This window comes from Cervus canadensis, chromosome 7 (assembly GCF_019320065.1).
Source record: "Cervus canadensis isolate Bull #8, Minnesota chromosome 7, ASM1932006v1, whole genome shotgun sequence".
Classification (NCBI taxonomy): Eukaryota; Metazoa; Chordata; class Mammalia; order Artiodactyla; family Cervidae; genus Cervus; species Cervus canadensis.
This window is the reverse complement of record NC_057392.1, coordinates 85,541,318-85,559,080: the sequence shown is the minus strand read 5'-3', so window position 1 is coordinate 85,559,080 and position 17,763 is coordinate 85,541,318. Positions and strand designations below refer to the sequence as shown.

Genomic DNA, 17,763 nt, shown 5'->3' with positions numbered 1-17,763 from the left:
TCCTCTATTTCTTTGCTTTGTTCACTTAGGAAGGCTTTCTTATCTCTCCTTGTTATTCTTTGGAACTCTGCACTCAAGTGGGTATATCTTTCCTTTTCTCCTCTGCCTTTCACTTCTCTTCTTTTCTCAGCTCTTTGTAAGGCCTCCTCAGACAACCATTTTTGCCTTTTTGCATTCTTGAAGTAAATAAATACATCAGTGAACTGAAGTCACGAGTCATTGTTAACTAGAGAAATAATTCCCATTTTTACCTTTTGTCTCTCTTCACTTAAAATTGCTTCTACTCCTGTCACCCACTAGTTGGGGAGTTGTTATTGAAATTTTCTCTTTTCAGTCAGTGAAAACAGTAATACTGGATGCTGATGATAGCACTAAACTCGTTAGGCCCCATGAGCGGACAGTCACAGAAGTAAGTGCTAGCGCTCTCCTCAGATCATTTGGCACCTACCTGCACTGTGTACTAGGGATTTTCTTGGTCTCACTTGCCTTCAGTTCTTGGCAGAAATCATTGTGTGTGTGTATGTGTGTCTTCCGGTCTGAATTTTAACTAGGACACTGAATGGTGGCGGGTAGCAGGCAGAGTGGGAGAAGGCAATGGCAGCCCGCTCCAGTGTTCTTGCCTGGAGAGTCCCAGGGCCGGGGGAGCCCGGTGGGCTGCCGTCTATGGGGTCGCACAGACTCGGACACGACGGAAGCGACTTGGCAGTGGCGGCAGCAGCAGACAGAGTATTTGAGGGATTAATTGGAAATGACTTTATCCAAGAAATTCATTATATGAAATAGCCACAGGCACAACTGAGCTGCCCATTAGCCATGGAAGGAAGGAGGGCTGTAAATATTGCCGATGTGGTTTGTTGTTATAAAAATATAAAAAGATTTTTGAAGACCCCATGGACTGTAGCCTGCCAGGCTCCTGTGTCCATGGGATTTCCTAGCCAAGAATACTGGAGTGGGTAGCTGTTGCCTTCTCCAGGGGAATCTTCCTGACCCAGGGATCAAACCCAGGTCTCTTGCATTGCAGGCAATCTCTTGCACTGCACGCAGATTCTTTACTGACTGACCCACCAAAGAAGCCCTCATACTTAACACTAACCAAGTCTTGATGATTGTTACTAAATATACTTAAAATCTCTTATATTTCTCTTTTCTTCTTGATGTGACAAGATAAATTATGAAACAAATACAGAATAGAATTTAAATATAATTATGTTGTACCAATGCCATATTTCTTTCCCCCTTGTATATAGTTATATTTTTCAAAAGAATTCTTGGTCTAAAATAATAATAAAACATTAAATCCATAGGCTACAACTAAATCTGAAGATCGAAATGATCCAATGCTTCTTTATAACAAAGTGACATTAGCTGAGATCCAAAATAAATTTTCACTGGAATTCAATGGGAAGGTAAGTGACAAAATTTAAGTACTTATTATGTCGTTTTCAAAGTTAATATTAAAATGCAGTTAAAATTCAATGATTTTTTTAATTTATTGAGATAAATTGAACATCAAAATGAATTTAGATGATACCAACCATTTGACTTTATGAAAAGACTTGAAAAAACTATTCTAAATCATTGTATTCATATGTAATTAGAGCGAATTTCAAAGATAAAAAGCCCTTTCAAAGCAGCTATGGAATAGTATTAGAAATTATCGGGTGGAGAGGGAGATGGGAGGGGGGATCGGGATGGGGAATAAGTGTAAATCTATGGCTGATTCATATCAATGTATGACAAAACCCACTGAAATGTTGTGAAGCAATTAGCCTCCAACTAATAAAAAAATTAAAAAAAAAAAAAAGGGTTTGGAAACATTAAAAGTGAAAATCCTTCTGAAAGGTCATTATATAACTATGGGACTTGGACAGTCATATAATATGTACCAGACTTCTTACCTCCAAAAAAAGAGTAATTTTTTCATAGAACTTGCCATGTTCTCATTAGGGCCATCTATGGAGGTGTTCAAAGCAATAATGGAGAAATAGAACACAAGAAACAGAAAAATCTATAGGTACCATTTATAAACATCAACTGACATCTTTTTGCTTAGTTGTAATTCCTTAGCTAGTATCTAATAATCTCTTCTAAGATATGCGTGTATTCTGTGTGTGAGCTGATGCACACAATTGGATAATGAAGCAACATTCATAAAATCTACAAACTACCACATTCAGTGATGGAATTCTATTTGGAATCACAATAAACAATTGCAGTTGTTGTTTTGTTTATTGTCTGATTGCAATAAACAAGGAATTTCTTACATAAAGCTTTTTAATATAAGTGTTTAATAAGTGGTTTGAAAAAATAGTCCAAGCCACTAAAGGAAATCTAGAAAAGCCATAGCACCTCATACTGAGTAAGTGATCAGTTTATTTACATACTCCCAGGTAGCCTAAAATATCAATAATCTTAATTGAAATGTGGTATTTCAGCAACATTTGCATAGTCTTCACTTTTGCTATCTTTCCTCATATCCATTGGTGGTTGAATAACCATAATTCCCACTTAAAGAATAATAGAGAAACAAGATTCTTTCTTTCATTAACTCCAAATCCAGCTTCTGAAGTGTGAAAACTGCATGTCTATATAGACCTGACATTGATAGCATAAAATGTGTTTTGTTCATCTTCACGAGACCATGTATGTTGTATCATTACTGTTACTTATACCTCTGCTAGAACAACAGTTTGCTTTCACTTTCACGTACAACACAGTCTCCACTGAAGTGTATTACTGTGTTCAAACGAATTGTCTACTAATATATACTTTTATGAAATATGCATATTATATGCATTTAAATTTTGGCTTAAACCTAGAAAACATTATAACTAAATTTCTTTTTCTCTCATATGGGCAAGACCAAGAATATGACATTTAGCCTGATTTCTACCATATGCCTACTACTCTTAGAAGCTTTGTTCTTGCTCTTAAATGGTTGGTTTAATTCTGCATTTAAATAATTATGCTGCAGAACTAATTTTTATTCAAAAACTGACAGAAGCAATTAAAGAAGAAGCCCAAACAAATATCACAATGACCATTGTGATAATTATATAGTGATACAATTGGCACTGTAACCATGTCTGACCCTGTAACCATAACTGATTCTTGGAACCAAGAAGAAAAGTCCATAATTACTGAATGTTTTGTACCTGATTTTTTCCAGCCATTCAGCTGGTCAAATTTCACAAATGAAATCATGTCAACCGTGAATATTAATATTCCACATGAGGAAGAAGTGATTGTTTATGCTCCAGAGTATTTAACCAATCTTAAGCTCATTCTTGCCAAATATTCTGCCAGGTAGGTATGTCAGCGTGCCCATGTCCCCAAAGTTTGCATTTAATATCATTCTTTAGAAGCTTTGCAGCCTCATCTTTTCTGTTGCTGGGTGGTGGGTTTTTTTATACAGAGATCTTCAAAATTTAATGTCCTGGCGGTTCATAATGGATCTTGTAAGCAGCCTCAGCCGAAACTACAAGGAGTCCAGAAATGCTTTCCGCAAGGTGAAGAAAAAATCTCTCTTTTCTTAAGACTTAAAGCATAAAGAGATCCATGATTATGAAGGCTTGCCATGTCCATTGCTAGAATGTGGTAAACTTTGCAAAGAGACAGAAGGCCAAATGTTGGTTACTTTGCCTGTATTCAAGCCATGTTGCCCAGGAAAGCCAGTTTTCAGGTGCTCTGTTTTCCTCTGTCTACTTTGGCACCATGATTGAATTGCCCTGGAAGGAAGGGCATTTGGTTATTTGCACAATTCATGAAAGAGTACTGGCTTGTTTTGGTGTTGCGTTCCAAGTAATTTCAGGGCTATCTCAATTAATTTGATTTTTCTAGTACTCACAGCACAATAGACATACAAACAGATGGACTACATTGTGTGGACTTCCCACTGAGAATACACCTCCCCGGAGATACCCTTAAGACCTTTTGTTAGGCTGTACCCATATCATTTCAACAATCATCATTTTGGTCCTAATGTGAGGGGAGAGAGAAAGTCCTTATGTGAAAAAGGAGAAATTCTCACAAATGTATTGGTTGGTGTCATGGGCAGGGAATAATTCTGACTGATTGAAATTTTTAATTTTTTACCCTTTAAAAGAAAATGTAGACATATTTTAAAAATGAAAGAAGATAAGAGCTGTGTTTTGTTAAATTTTCCTTCCATAAATGTATCCCTTTATTGGTACTTAAATGTGTACACATGCAGTTCTTCTAAGTACTGGAAGTTCAACAAAAGCGTTGAAAAACAGCAATGTGTTTTCTTGTATACCAGGTCTCTCCCCTGTTACATATATTAAATATTGCTTCATGTTTATGTTTATGCAGTGGCAACAGCATTATTTTGAGATTTTTTCCTAAAGTGGTCCAGGGCAGAGCTTTTTTCCTAAAGTGGTCCAGAAGGATATTAACTTGCAATAGCCAACAGTTCTTCTAGGACTTGCTACTGAAAATATACCTTATTTCCAGATCATATATAAGTAATAATTCTATTGGATTACATTTTTTCCTATGCAAGGACATCCTGACGTGTGAGGAGAAGCAATGAATATTCAAAGAATCTGAGACCCAAGAGTAGAGTCCTGTGAAATTTGTGCTCTCGCAGCGCTCCGGCCGTCTACGCCTGCTCAATGCCATTTCCTTTCTCTCCCATAGGCTCTTTATGGCACAACATCAGAAACAGCAACTTGGAGACGCTGTGCAAACTATGTCAATGGGAATATGGAAAATGCCGTGGGAAGGCTCTATGTGGAAGCGGCATTTCCTGGAGATAGTAAACATGTGGTAATGTTTTCAGCACCGTACTCGATCAGTTTGCATCAATGGGCAGTCACAATAGTCCATCATTTTGCTAAAATTTTACTGATTGGCTAAGAACTTCTGATTTACCATTTGCCATTATTTCCCAATAAATCTTGTCCTCCCTCCCCCAAGGGTCTGCATATTTTTCTAATCCTAATATTGTTTAACCCAAAAGCAATTGTCCATTTTCCAGGAGCAATATATTCACATTACCTAGTCACATGTTCTTATAATATAGTCATTTGTAGTCTCTTCTATTAGCAAAATTGACTAAGAATTAGTATTTTTTCTTAAAAACCAGAAAGTAAATCAGAGTTCATTTGAAGTATAAGCCAAATACTATATTTTTTATTGTAACTGAAGTGAAAACAAAGGAACTTAAAGGCAAGGTGAAAAAATTTATTGAAATGCTACTTCATGCTTAACTAAACTATTAATAGTAATGACAGCTAGTATTTTATGTTAATTCTTCTTTCTTGATAATGGAAACCATACATTCTAAAGAAGAATTTTATTAATGTATACATTAAGATCTATTCAATCATTAGTGTTAATAGAAGTGCTGCTTTAAAAATATAATTATCCATATATATCCATTTGTTTAGATCATTTATAAATTTATATTTATTAACATATTATTGAATCACATCAACACAGCTTATAATTCTATTTTTCTTAATTTTTATTACAAAAAATTATCTCATGGCTCATATTTGCTTTCTGTTCTTTTGGTTTAAGGTTGAGGATTTAATTGCCCAGATCCGGGAGGTTTTTATTCAGACTTTAGATGACCTAACTTGGATGGATGCTGAAACAAAAAAGAAAGCTGAGGAAAAGGTAAAGAGCAAGGTGGAGCTAACTACCAAAGAAAAATCTGTAAGAAAAGATGAACTTTTAAGATATTTGGGGAAAATATGGTAATCAAGAATTGTATAAAATAAAAACACACTCTTTCAAGATGTAACATTTCCAGGGACAATTTTTCATTGATGAAGTTTTTTTCTATGATTTTCATCTTTCATTATTTCTTTGCAACTAGCTTCTATTCTCCATGTTCAGCTCAAAACTTTGAAAGAAAAAACTCCTTTTCTTTGAAAAAGAAGTCTTCACAAACCAAGAAAAGAAGAGAAATATCTTGTGTGAATAAGAAAACATTAAAAGATATTATCAGTGGTTCATATTTTTCCTCCTTTTATGAAACATATTTAAAAGATTTCTACCAATATTCAATAATCTTTAATGCAAATTTCTAATGAAAAATTTGTAAACATGTGCTATTTAGTTTTTTTTTTAATATAACCTAGAGGAAATAATACCAAATTTCTATTAAGCCAATGTAAGGTCAGTGCATTATTTGAATACTATAGAGTGTCCCACAGTTACAGAGATGTTGATGGAGCTCTTTATAAACTTTTCTTATTTACCCCCACTATTCACCTTTTATTGAGATTTTTAACATCTTGCATAGAATAAGCAAAATAGAAATTCTAAGGAAATCTCAGGTTTAAATTTACTATGCCATTGTCTTGATAACTATATAAAACTGGAAGGAACATGTCCAGTGAAAATTGTATGTGCTTTATAAGCAGTATTCACATGCAACCTGATTATTCCTTTGTAGTTAGAGTAGCAGGAAGAACATACCATTCTTTGAACTTAACACAGAAAGAGTCCATAAATCTATTTATAATAAGAGAATCCGACTGAAGTCTAGTTTTCTTTCAGGATTAGATCACATGGAAGGGTCATCTTCAGTGACCACAGAACCCTGGATGACTCAGATCTAGAATTTGGCACCCCAGTATAGCTGTCTTTGCAGCACTCCGTCTAGCTCCTCAGAAGTTCAGGCTGGATTTGCTCCTTTCATGTTCTAGCTGTCATAGCATGGTCCTTTTTGATGTAACCAATTAAATTGTTCTAGATTTAATAATTTCCCAAAGTGATATAAAACTCTGGATCTGCAAGTTGCTTTGTGAAAGAATCCCATACTCAAAAAGTTTAGGCAACACTTCCTGAAGGAAGGCTTCCCTGATCCTACCTTCAATTAGGTTACATGCCTCTAGAGTATGATTTTATGGCATCATACATCACACTTGAGAGTTAATATTCATTTTATTGCCTACCATTGACGTTTACAATAGACTCTCCATGAGCAGAAATTTTTGCATTGTATCCTCAGCCCCTTACAAAGTACCTGGTTTATTGTAGACTCTAGAACACAAATTGAATGAATAAATAGGCAAAATAATTCATTCTCTTGGATACTTGCAATTACTTAATTGTAGACTCTAAGACATCCTTCAGTGAAAGAGCCTACTTCGTGTTCCTGTCCTAGTGCGTGCGTGCTCAGCCTCTCAGAGTTGTCCAACTCTTTTGGACCCCGTGGACTGTAGCCTGCCAGGCTCCTCTGTCCATGGAATTTTCCAGGCAAGAATACTGGAGTGGGTTGCCATTTCCTTCTCCAGAGGATCTTTCCAACCCAAGGACTGAACCCATGTCTCCTGAGTCTTCTGCATCAGCAGGTGGATTCTTTACCTACTAAACCACCTGGGAAGCGGTCACAGTATTTACCCCAAATATTTTTACAGTATATCCTTTCTTATGTGGTACCTCCCATTTCTGTAGATTTTGTATCCCTTAGAATACCTTTTGGGGAAACATCTTCTAGAAAATAAAACACCACTGAGAGGGGAGTGATTTATTATGGGCTGACAGTATAGAAAGAAAATAGGCTGGGCCTATTAGATTAGCTGACACATCTGTCTGATCCACTGGAGAAATCCTAGACTCATGAAACAGATCTGTAAAAAAAACCACATCCATTTGATGGCAAAACAAATAACTCAGAGATGCAAGCTTAATACCTCATGAAAAATTTAAATTAATTAAATTATTTAAGAGCAATGTGGTATGATTGAATCAAATATCTTTGAGAAAAATGACAGAAGTAAAAAATAGAAATAGCAAATAGTAAGCAAGTGGGCTTCCCACTTGCTGGGCACTAGTGGTAAAGAGCTTGCCTGCCAGTGCAGGAGACATAGGAGACGCAGGTTCGATCCCTGGGTTGGAAAGATCCCCTGGAGGAGGGCTTGGCAACCCACTCCAATATTCTTGCCTAGAGAATCCCATGGACAGAGGAGCCTGGAAGGCTACAGTCCATAGGGTCTCAAAGAGTCAGACACAGCTGAAGCAACTTGGCATGCACATACACAAACAGTAGTAAGCAAGTGGTAAATACGAGATGGTGTAACAAGGGAAACCCTGTTTTCTACTCATTTAACTAATATCATTCATTTAACTGTGGAAAGTTGGGTACACTAGCTCTGGAGACTGAAACAACATAAAAACTCCAGGAACCAATATTCAAGAAGAATATTTAGCACCGAACCTGTAAGCCTATATCTGTTTTCTGAGCCAAATTGGTGAAGTGGAAAGATAAGCTACTAGAACAAAAGTTCTAAATGTTATTTCTCCTATAAGATTGAAGAAAAAAGCCTTGCAGAGAAAAAGTTCATAAGAGTAATACCTGTGTTTGTAATACCTTTGTTCCAATACCTGTGGAACAAAGACTTGTCAGTCTGTCATGTTAATTTTCTTAGGCAAGCTTCAGACTATGAGAATAGGGTATTAGAAGCTAAATTTCAAGACTCTTTTTTATGTTGAATTCCAGGAAGAAGCCATGGCAAAGATCTCTGTTTAAGTGTGGTCAAATACTCATTTTGTAAACAGTATGGATCAAGTTATTCAATTTCCAGTCAAGGGCACAATCATAACATTTGCATTTGAAAGTTCATAATCATGCTCACATTCAATATTCTAATTTTCATAGGCCTTAGCAATTAAAGAAAGAATTGGCTATCCTGATGACATTATTTCAAATGACGACAAACTGAATAATGAGTACCTTGAGGTAAGTCTTGAAAAGACTCTATACTGATGGTGCCTGAGGTTGGGGGCAATGTCTTTTCTTGCTATGGGAGGCCAGAACGTATGTGGGCCTACACCCAGAGCCCTTGTTATATTAAGCCTTTAACACTGAAGCCAGAACTATGTTTGTTTTAGTGTTAGCCTGTTGTTTCATTGGCCTGGTCTGTGTTTGGTTTTCTTATTTTGCTTTCCATATAGTCCATTTTAAGAGTAGTGATTAAAAACTTGGTGTTTTTTTTTAAGAGCATCAAGGCATAGATATTTAAGTGATGAACAGGCAGTACTCAGGCTTTTTACACATGCCTGAAAAGTCAAATCTTCAGGTTTCCTTCCAATTTCTAATTATTCCTCCACTGGATTAACCTGGTCGTGTCTTCTCTGGAAAAAAAGCATCTGTTATTTGAGAGTGAGAAACTGTTTTATTCCTCTTGTGTAATATAAATGATGAAAGCAGAATTGACTGAAGTATGGATTTCAGAGTCCGCTAAGAGCTTATTGCGAACCTTGCAGTCTCCACGACTACTTGCCGTCTTGGTGACAAGGTGGCCCTTGCCTAGAGATCCGGGGATGATGATTTCTAATCTGTTGATTACTAGCCTAACTTGAGAGTTTGCAAGGCACATTGTCCTCGTTTCTTTTTCCATTGCAGAAAAGCTTGGCTTTTTAAAAAATGAGCTCACTGTAGCTTGTGAGTCCTTGGGGCCCTTGTGGCCGGAGTCTAGTGGCTGAGCACACAGCCTCACAGCTGAACTACATGGGCTCAGATCTCAGCCATACCACACACTAACTGGCTAAGAGCATCAACTCAAAGTCAGATTCCTAGGGTTCAAATCTCAACTTCATCACAGATTAACTTGGACAACTGACTTGTCTGTGCCTCAGTTTCCTCAACTTTAAAATGATGATAACAGCCCATCTTCATAAAATTATTTTGAGGATTATAAGAATAAGTGTTCTTGTAATGCAGTAAATAAGAATGCTGTTATCTGTCATGTAAGGATTGATATCAACACAGAAAAGCTTGTTTGACACTTAGTTTCATTTGATTAATTAGAAAAGAATACACTGAAGGGATGATTCAGCCAGAGCAGCAGTGACTTGTATGGAATTAATTAGAACTTAATTTTTCTTTGGCAAATTTTAATGGTTTCTGCTAACTTTATTAAGTGATAATCTCTTAATGCTATTTAGCAAAACTTTGGAGACATGTTTTTAGTATTGCTCTCAAAATTCTTTTAAATTAATACAGTTGAGCTACCAGGAAGAAGAATACTTTGAGAACATAATTCAAAACCTGAAGTTTGGCCAAACTAGACAACTAAAGAAGCTTCGAGAAAAGGTGGACAAGGATGAGTATGTATATTTCAATTTTCTAATATGTTCATTCAGAAGAGGGCCTTTGCTGGATTAAGAACCTGACCTAGAATAATGTTAAAAGGTGGAATGTTCTCTTTCTATTGAGTACTTCTAAGAGCATCTAAGAATATAGGAGGATGTAATCAAAATATAAATTTTTTCCTTATGGTGTCAGACTACATTTGATTTCTTCTCATATTATTGTCTGTCCCTTCTACTTTGTTTGTGGACAGAGCACCCTAGAACACTTTGGTCTAAGCGGTCCTTAGCGCCTTCAAACCTTTGAGTCTATTACTAGCCTCAGAATTAATTATCATCTACCCTTAGTCCCACCTGCCTTTCTATTGTTCAGCCAGCCTTTAACTCCGTCCCCTACCTAACTTGTCCAGGCAACACTTCTCTCAGCCTTGTGAGAACCAAATCTGAGGTATCAGGATTCAGTCGCATTCCTAGCTTTCAAATGATCTTAATCTCTGCTTACTAGTGGTATTAGTACACCATAGAAATGATCAGCTTAGTGTTTATTTTTCGGTTAAATGGATGTGTTTAAAAATATTTATCAACATACGTGCTTATGCACTTAAATCCCTAGAACTATCTGTGTGGACTTTTTCCCACACAGCTCCAAGAGAATAGGAGATCGTTCAGCACTGGATCGTTCAGTGCTGGATACATAGGAGATTTTCAGTCAAAACTAAATTAATGAGTGAGCAAGTGCAAAGTAAATATACTAACTTGACCTTTGTGGTAACTGACACAATACCATGCTAGTGAAGTGTGTGGTTCACTCCTGCATTCCTTTATTCTTTCACTAACATTTATTAAGCGAATATTTTGTAATACGGACCAAGTCAAGGTGGGAACTGGAAAAATCAAGGGTGAACTTTGATTCAATTCCATTACATTACAATAGTAGAGTGTAGGAAAGACGTATTATAATAAACTACCTCCCGGAGGGAAATGTGCCAAGAAAGGGACAAAGTGCAGAAGGGCTGTTTGACGACAGAGTGTTCTATTCTCAGTAAACCAAGTACTGGTTGGACAAAATTCCCAGTATGAAAATGCCAATACATTCAATCCCTGTACAACATTTTGGACCCTTCAGGTATTCTGAAAAAGAGACCACTTTCTTTTACTGACCTCTCTGTTTACACTGGAGCAAATGTTATGTTATCTGGTACTTAAAACAGGGCAGCAAATGTCAGAGAATGTTTAGTGTCCCAGGTGGGAAAGAAAGAAATTGGGTACATATGGCTCCTGTCATACTCAGTTGTCAAATCCTAGCTCTACAAATTGACAGAAAGTCATCAAAAAGAATACCTTGTGGAAAAATTTATAATCTGAGAAGCTCCTTATAACTGAATGTTTTTATTTCTTTACAAAATATAGTTACATACTATATAGTTACATTTAATAATTGTTAGCACTTTGTAAAATACCTGTATACAATTATCATCAAATATTCTTTCTGATGGAGAAGGCAATGGCACCCCACTCCAGTACTCTTGCCTGGAAAATCCCATGGACGGAGGAGCCTGGTGGGCTGCAGTCCATCGGGTCGCTACGAGTCGGACACGACTGAGCGACTTCACTTTCACACATTGGAGAAGGAAATGGCAACCCACTCCAGTGGTCTTGCCTTGAGAATCCCAGGGACGGGGGAGCCTGGTGGACTGCAGTCTATGGGGTCACACAGGGTCGGACACAACTGAAGTGACTTAGCAGCAGCAGCATTCTTTCTGAAGAGAGCTAATATAAGCTGCATCCACCTGACATCTGAATATTTCTTCATAATTTTAAAAATTGTTGTTGAATTATTGCTTGATGTTTTCTTTGGAAGTTAATATAGTCCCAGTTCCATAATAATTTTGTAGTGTGGTGTGCAATTTTCACTCCTTTTCATCATATGTGTTGATCTCTGAGTTCTTTTCTCTTTACCACAGATAATCAATAGCAAAGACTGTATCTAAGATTTAATGAATGTTTTCTCAATAGCATGCACAGCTCAGGAGTACTTTTTGGATCCTTTCCATGAGCCTCTGACAGTCAATCACAAGTGCAATATGCCTTTTAAGGTCTTCACTGCCATAAGAGGCTAGTTTTCCTTCCTTCCTCATCTTCTACCTGTATGCTGAGTACAAGGGTTCAACACTCTTGACTGCACTTTAGATTCACCTGGGGAGCATTTGAAATAGACTGATTCCCCAACTCTCCCACCTTAGATTGTGATACACATGCCTCTAGGTGGGGACTTGGGTACTGGTATTCTTTTTAAGTACTGCACCCCCTTCTCAAGTCAGAATCTTTGCGTTAATGTTAATTCCTTTTTATATTGAATCATACTTGCTCATATTCAATATTGTGAAATATTTTTACAGGATGATACCTTTAATTTAGGAATTTTGATTTTTTTTTAAAAAATTTAAATTTATATTGGACTATACATGATTTGCAATGCGGTGTTAGTTTCAGCTGTATAGCAGAGTGATTCAGTTATACATATATCTATTCTTTCTCAAATTCTTTTCCCATTTAGGTTATTGCCAAATAGTGAATAAAGTTCCCTGCACTATACTCTAGGCCTTTGTTGGTTATCTACCTTAAATATGCTGCTGCTGCTAAGTCAAGTCAGTCATGTTCAACTCTGTGCGACCCCATAGATGGCAGCCCACCAGGTTCCCGTCCCTGAGATTCTCCAGGCAAGAATACTGGAGTGGGTTGCCATTTCCTTCTCCAATGCATAAAAGTGAAAAGTGAAAGTGAAGTCACTCAGTCATGTCCGACTCTTCGAGACCCTATGGACTACAGCCTACCAGGCTCCTCCATCCATGGGGTTTTCCAGGCAAGAGTACTGGAGTGGGTTGCCATTGCTTTCTCCAATCTACCTTAAATATAGCAGTATGTATATGTCAATCCTAAACTCCCAATTTATCCCCCTCCCCCTTTCCCTTTTGGTAACCATAAGTTTGCTTTCCTTTTTTTTTCTTTTAACATATTTATTTATTTATTTGGCTGCACTGGGTCTTGGCCATGGCGTGTGAGATCTAGTTCCCTGATCAGGGTTGGAACCCAGGCCCCCTGCATTGGGACCATAGTGTGTTAGAAACTAGACTGCCAGGGAAGTCCCGATACGAGTTTGTTTTCTATCCCTGGGTCAGAAAGATTCCCATGGAGAAGGGCATGGCAACCCACTCCAGTATTCTTGCCTGGAGAATCCCATGGACAGAGGAGCCTGGCAGGTTACAGTCCGTGGGTCACAAAGAGTCGGACACGACTGAATGACTAACACTCGCACACACACGGGTTCATCATTCCAGAGCAGTTCTTTTCTATTGTCTCTGGCAGTTGCGGTGATGTTTACTACAAATCCTATCTTAAAAATGCTTATATCCACCAGCTGCTAATTAACTCTTTTATTGGCATGAGGGGATGTGGATCCATCTTACATCTCCATTGTCATGGCTTATTCAGACATTTCTCATTGTTCACCAGAGTGATTACAATATTTGTCCTAATCTTACCAATCATCTCACAGTCAATCTTGAGCTAATTCTCCAGGCAACCACCTTAGAGAGCTTTTAAAAACACAGATTGAGTCATGTTGTGTTCTGATGGAAACCTTTCGGTGTGTTTTGCCCATCTCGTGAAGCTTGTACAAAGCTCTGCAATCTCCGACTCCACACTCCAGAACCCCTTGAGTCACCCTACCCCACAGCATTGTCCCAAATCTCCAGCCACAGGAATCACTTTAAAATCACCGCTCCATCTCTTCCTCCTCCTTATCCCTTACCTTGGACCACTCTTTCTACTCTTGTTCATTTAACAGAAACCTACACTTAGTATGATTCTTCTTGGGTGTTACCTCCTTACTCATGCATCCCTTACATTTTTCTCTTCACCTTGTCCTTGTATGATACCTTACACATATTTTACTCACAGCGCCAGTATATTATGTTATATTTAGCTGGAATAGCCCTTGTTGAAAGAAAGCAAAAGTCATGTATTTGTGTCACCAGAGATTGAACTTTGATGAATAGAATGTGGATCTTCCTTCAATGATGATAGAGTGAATGATTGATAAAATAGTCAATTTGTAACAGTGCTGATAAAGTGAACTCAGCCACTAAAATAAGTACTGATATATCCAAGCATTTCACCGTCATTGTTGGTGAATATGTCCAACATGATCTCTGTTTTCTCTGCTTAAGAATTCAAAAAATTGAGAACGTCAGGAAGTCTGAGTGTGATATGCCTAAGTTAATCATTTGGCTCAAAGGACCTCCTTCTGCCCATTCAGGCAGCTGGCAACTGCAAAGGACAAAGATTTAAAATTAAAAGGCTGTTGGTTCATGTGGTTTCTGAGTACTTAGCTGATGTTTCCAAAATTACCTCAAACATCATGTTCTCTGGGGACTTAATGACAGTTTGTAAATAACTTCAAGCACATCATGTTATCAAATAGTAATAATGTTAGATTGAAAATGTAATATCCATTGGCAAAATTACTTGGTGAAGTATCTGAAATAATTTACTTTCAGTAACATGATTATTCACTTAGAGTCTATGGAACAGACATAAACCTCTAAAAAGAAACAATATACTAGGACAAAATAAAGTGAATTCCTTTTCTTAATTTTAGACTTGACATTATTTTGTTAGTTTCTCAAGACAGAATTTTCTGTAATATCATTTGGACAGGTAGTGCCAGGCTTGGTAAATTATGACTGTTGAGCATGTGGAGTTGCATTTCATAAACTACAATGACTTATTTCGTTGCTGCATCTTTCTTGCCGTTATACATCAAAATAAAAATAAGCTGACAGTAATAGCAGCCAACCCAATAAACATTTTGCCAAATAGCTACAGTGTGCAAAGTACTGTGCTACGTTGCAGAGGATAAAGAGATGAGTAAGACTCAGAGCTAGCAATCTAGTGGAAGAGGAAAGGTATGTAACAACGAAAGCAGATGAAAGGCGGAGTTGGCTGTTGCGATTACAAGACAACAAGCTGCTAGGGTAGCACTTTTTTAAACCCACAATTAAACCTTTACCTATTAGTAAAACTTTTCTCTGGAAGGAACATGTCAGCATTTAAATTAATGTTGAGGTGAACTAGAGCAAAACAAGCAAAATAATTGATTCATTTTTTCTCCTTTATTGCTTCAAGTCCGCTGTTTTTTCTAATCTGGACTAACTGGATGTTTGCTAGTCCCTGAGATAAGTGGTGCTATGGAGGTTGGCGGCCAACAGCTGTGGCTCTGTGTGGTTCTTCCTGAAAGACCAACAGCACCAAAAAGAGTGGCTAGTACCACTGTAGTTTTGCCACTGCAGTGAGCTGCTATCCCTTTTTCAGTGTCTCAGTTCTGCCAGTTACTATCTGTAGCCTTTTAAAAGCCTTGAAGTTTCACTATTTGTAAAATGAGCAGGTTGATTTAGACTGTATAACATCTTTAAGGTTCTTTCCAGCACTAAAATTTTAGGGCCCTTACTGTGAAGTTTTGATAAGAGATAGCATATTAAAAAGCAGAGACATTACTTTGCCAACAAAGGTCCGTCTGGTCAAGGCTATGGTTTTTCCAGTGGTCATGTATGGATATGACAGTTGGACTGTGAAGAAAGCTGAGCACCGAAGAATTGATGCTTTTGAACTGTGGTGTTGGAGAAGACTCTTGAGAGTCCCTTGGACTGCAAGGAGATCCAACCAGTCCATCCTAAAGGAGATCAGTCCTGGGTGTTCATTGGAAGGACTGATGCTGAAGCTGAAACTCCAATCTTTGGCCACCTGATGCAAAGAACTGACTCATTTGAAAAGACCCTTATGCTGGGAGGGATTGAGGGCAGGAGGAGAAGGGGACAACAGAGGATGAGATGGCTGAATGGCATCACCGACTCGATGGCCATGAGTTTGTGTGAACTCCGGGAGTCGGTGATGGACAGGGAGACCTGGTGTGCTGCAATTCATGGGGTCGCAAAGAGTCGGACACGACCTTGAGCGACTGAACTGAACTGAAGATGTTTTAGTCCTTGGCTTTTCCACAAGTGACCCAAGAGAGAAAGACCATATTCTTGTAAGGTAGGGATGTACCTCACTTCTTCCTAAAGTATCTCTTCTGCTATTTCCCCTTCAGTGATGTTTCTAGACTCAGTTTTCTAATTAAGTCTTGTATCATTGAACTTGAATTTCAAAGAATAGATATAGAGGATTTCTGTGGAGAAATGAGATGGCCCAGAGGTGGAAAATTGATAAGACTCATCCAGGGTGGGCATTTAGAGTGCTGGAGACTTGGGACACAAGTGACTCTCCATAGTGTAGATGTATGGGGAGATACGCAATGCAGATAGTCTGACTCAGCAAGTGCTACTTAGTCAGAAAGACTAACAGACTCAACCTGGACGAGCCGCTCTGGTTTCCTGTGGCAGTATCTGCCCTGCTATGCTCATTCTACACCTATGATCATAGATTAAAACATTAAGTTCCACCTATTTAGATTCCCATTAAGATAACAGACTGTGATTTTTCAACACATTTTTGGATTATAAGCAAAATATATCTTATTAGTTAAAAAAAAAAATTTGCATTTTAATTAGCACCCAAGGAAGATTTGTTTCAGAGGGGAAAGAAGAGATAGAGAAGGAAGGCTAATAAGGTAAAGGTTTAAACTGAAGAGCTTTGCAAAAGAAGTCTAGAACTTGATACCAGTGTGCCCTCTTGAGAGGACAATGCCCAGAGAGCATGTGGCTTCTGGTTGGCATGAGTCTCCACAGTCTGCATGGAGCAGGGCCTCACCTAGGCTTACCACCCATCACCCTTCCAGGACGAGAAGAGTCAGTGCTCTTGGGGCTTGAAGGACTCATTGGTATCCCAAGACCTAAATGAGTGTGCGTGCCTGTCGTGTTCTCAATAGAACATGTGTTCTCAATAGAAATGCTTTAAGAACAAAGCATGAAATAAATAAGTGGGAGTGGGACTCCTTGGAACTTAAAAGCTTCTGCCCAGCAAAATAAAATTTAAAGGCAACCTAAGGAATGGGAGAAAATATTTGCTAATCACATATCTGGTAAGGGATTAATCTCCAGTATATATAAGACACTCCTATAATTCAATAGCAGAGGAAAAAAACCCTAATAATCAATTTTAAGTGACCCATGAACAGAGGAGCCTGGTGGGCTACAGTCTGTTGGGTCACTAAGAGTCAGACATGACTTAGCAGCTGAGCATGCCCCCAAGGATTTGAATAGACATTTCTCCAAAGACATACAAATGGCCACCAGATAGATGGAAAGATGCTCAACATCACTAATCATCATGCATGTGTGCTAAGTCACGTCAGCCACGTCCTACTCTGCGACCCAATGGACCATAGCCTACCAGACTCCTCTGTCCGTGAAATTCTCCAGGCAAGAATACTGGAGTGGGTTGGTGTGCCCTCATCCAAGGGATCTTCCCAAGGGTCAGAGGGTCAAACCTGCATCTCTTGTGTCTACCTGCATTGGCAGGTGGTTTCTTTACCATTAGTGCTACTGGGGAAGCCCCACTAATCATCAAGGAAATGCAAATCAAAACCCTAGTGAGATATCACATCACTCCTGTCACAATGACATATTGTTAAAAAATAAATAAATGAAAAGACAACAAGTATCGGCAACAATGTGGAGAAATTGGAACACAATTGGT

At 38.1% G+C, this 17,763-nt stretch overlaps 1 protein-coding gene across 5 annotated transcripts in view; it reads left to right on the top strand.

Moving 5' to 3' along the window:
* The window catches only part of MME (membrane metalloendopeptidase), a 108,471-nt gene that overhangs the window by 60,305 nt on the left and 30,403 nt on the right, over window positions 1-17,763 (top strand). For all 5 annotated transcript variants that reach the window (XM_043473944.1, XM_043473946.1, XM_043473943.1 and 2 more), the window contains 7 exons: window positions 1,305-1,406; window positions 3,170-3,306; window positions 3,416-3,509; window positions 4,660-4,788; window positions 5,545-5,643; window positions 8,636-8,716; window positions 9,983-10,086. In XM_043473944.1, coding sequence (XP_043329879.1) covers window positions 1,305-1,406; window positions 3,170-3,306; window positions 3,416-3,509; window positions 4,660-4,788; window positions 5,545-5,643; window positions 8,636-8,716; window positions 9,983-10,086 — 746 coding nt within the window. The remainder of the gene's footprint in view (window positions 1-1,304; window positions 1,407-3,169; window positions 3,307-3,415; window positions 3,510-4,659; window positions 4,789-5,544; window positions 5,644-8,635; window positions 8,717-9,982; window positions 10,087-17,763) is intronic.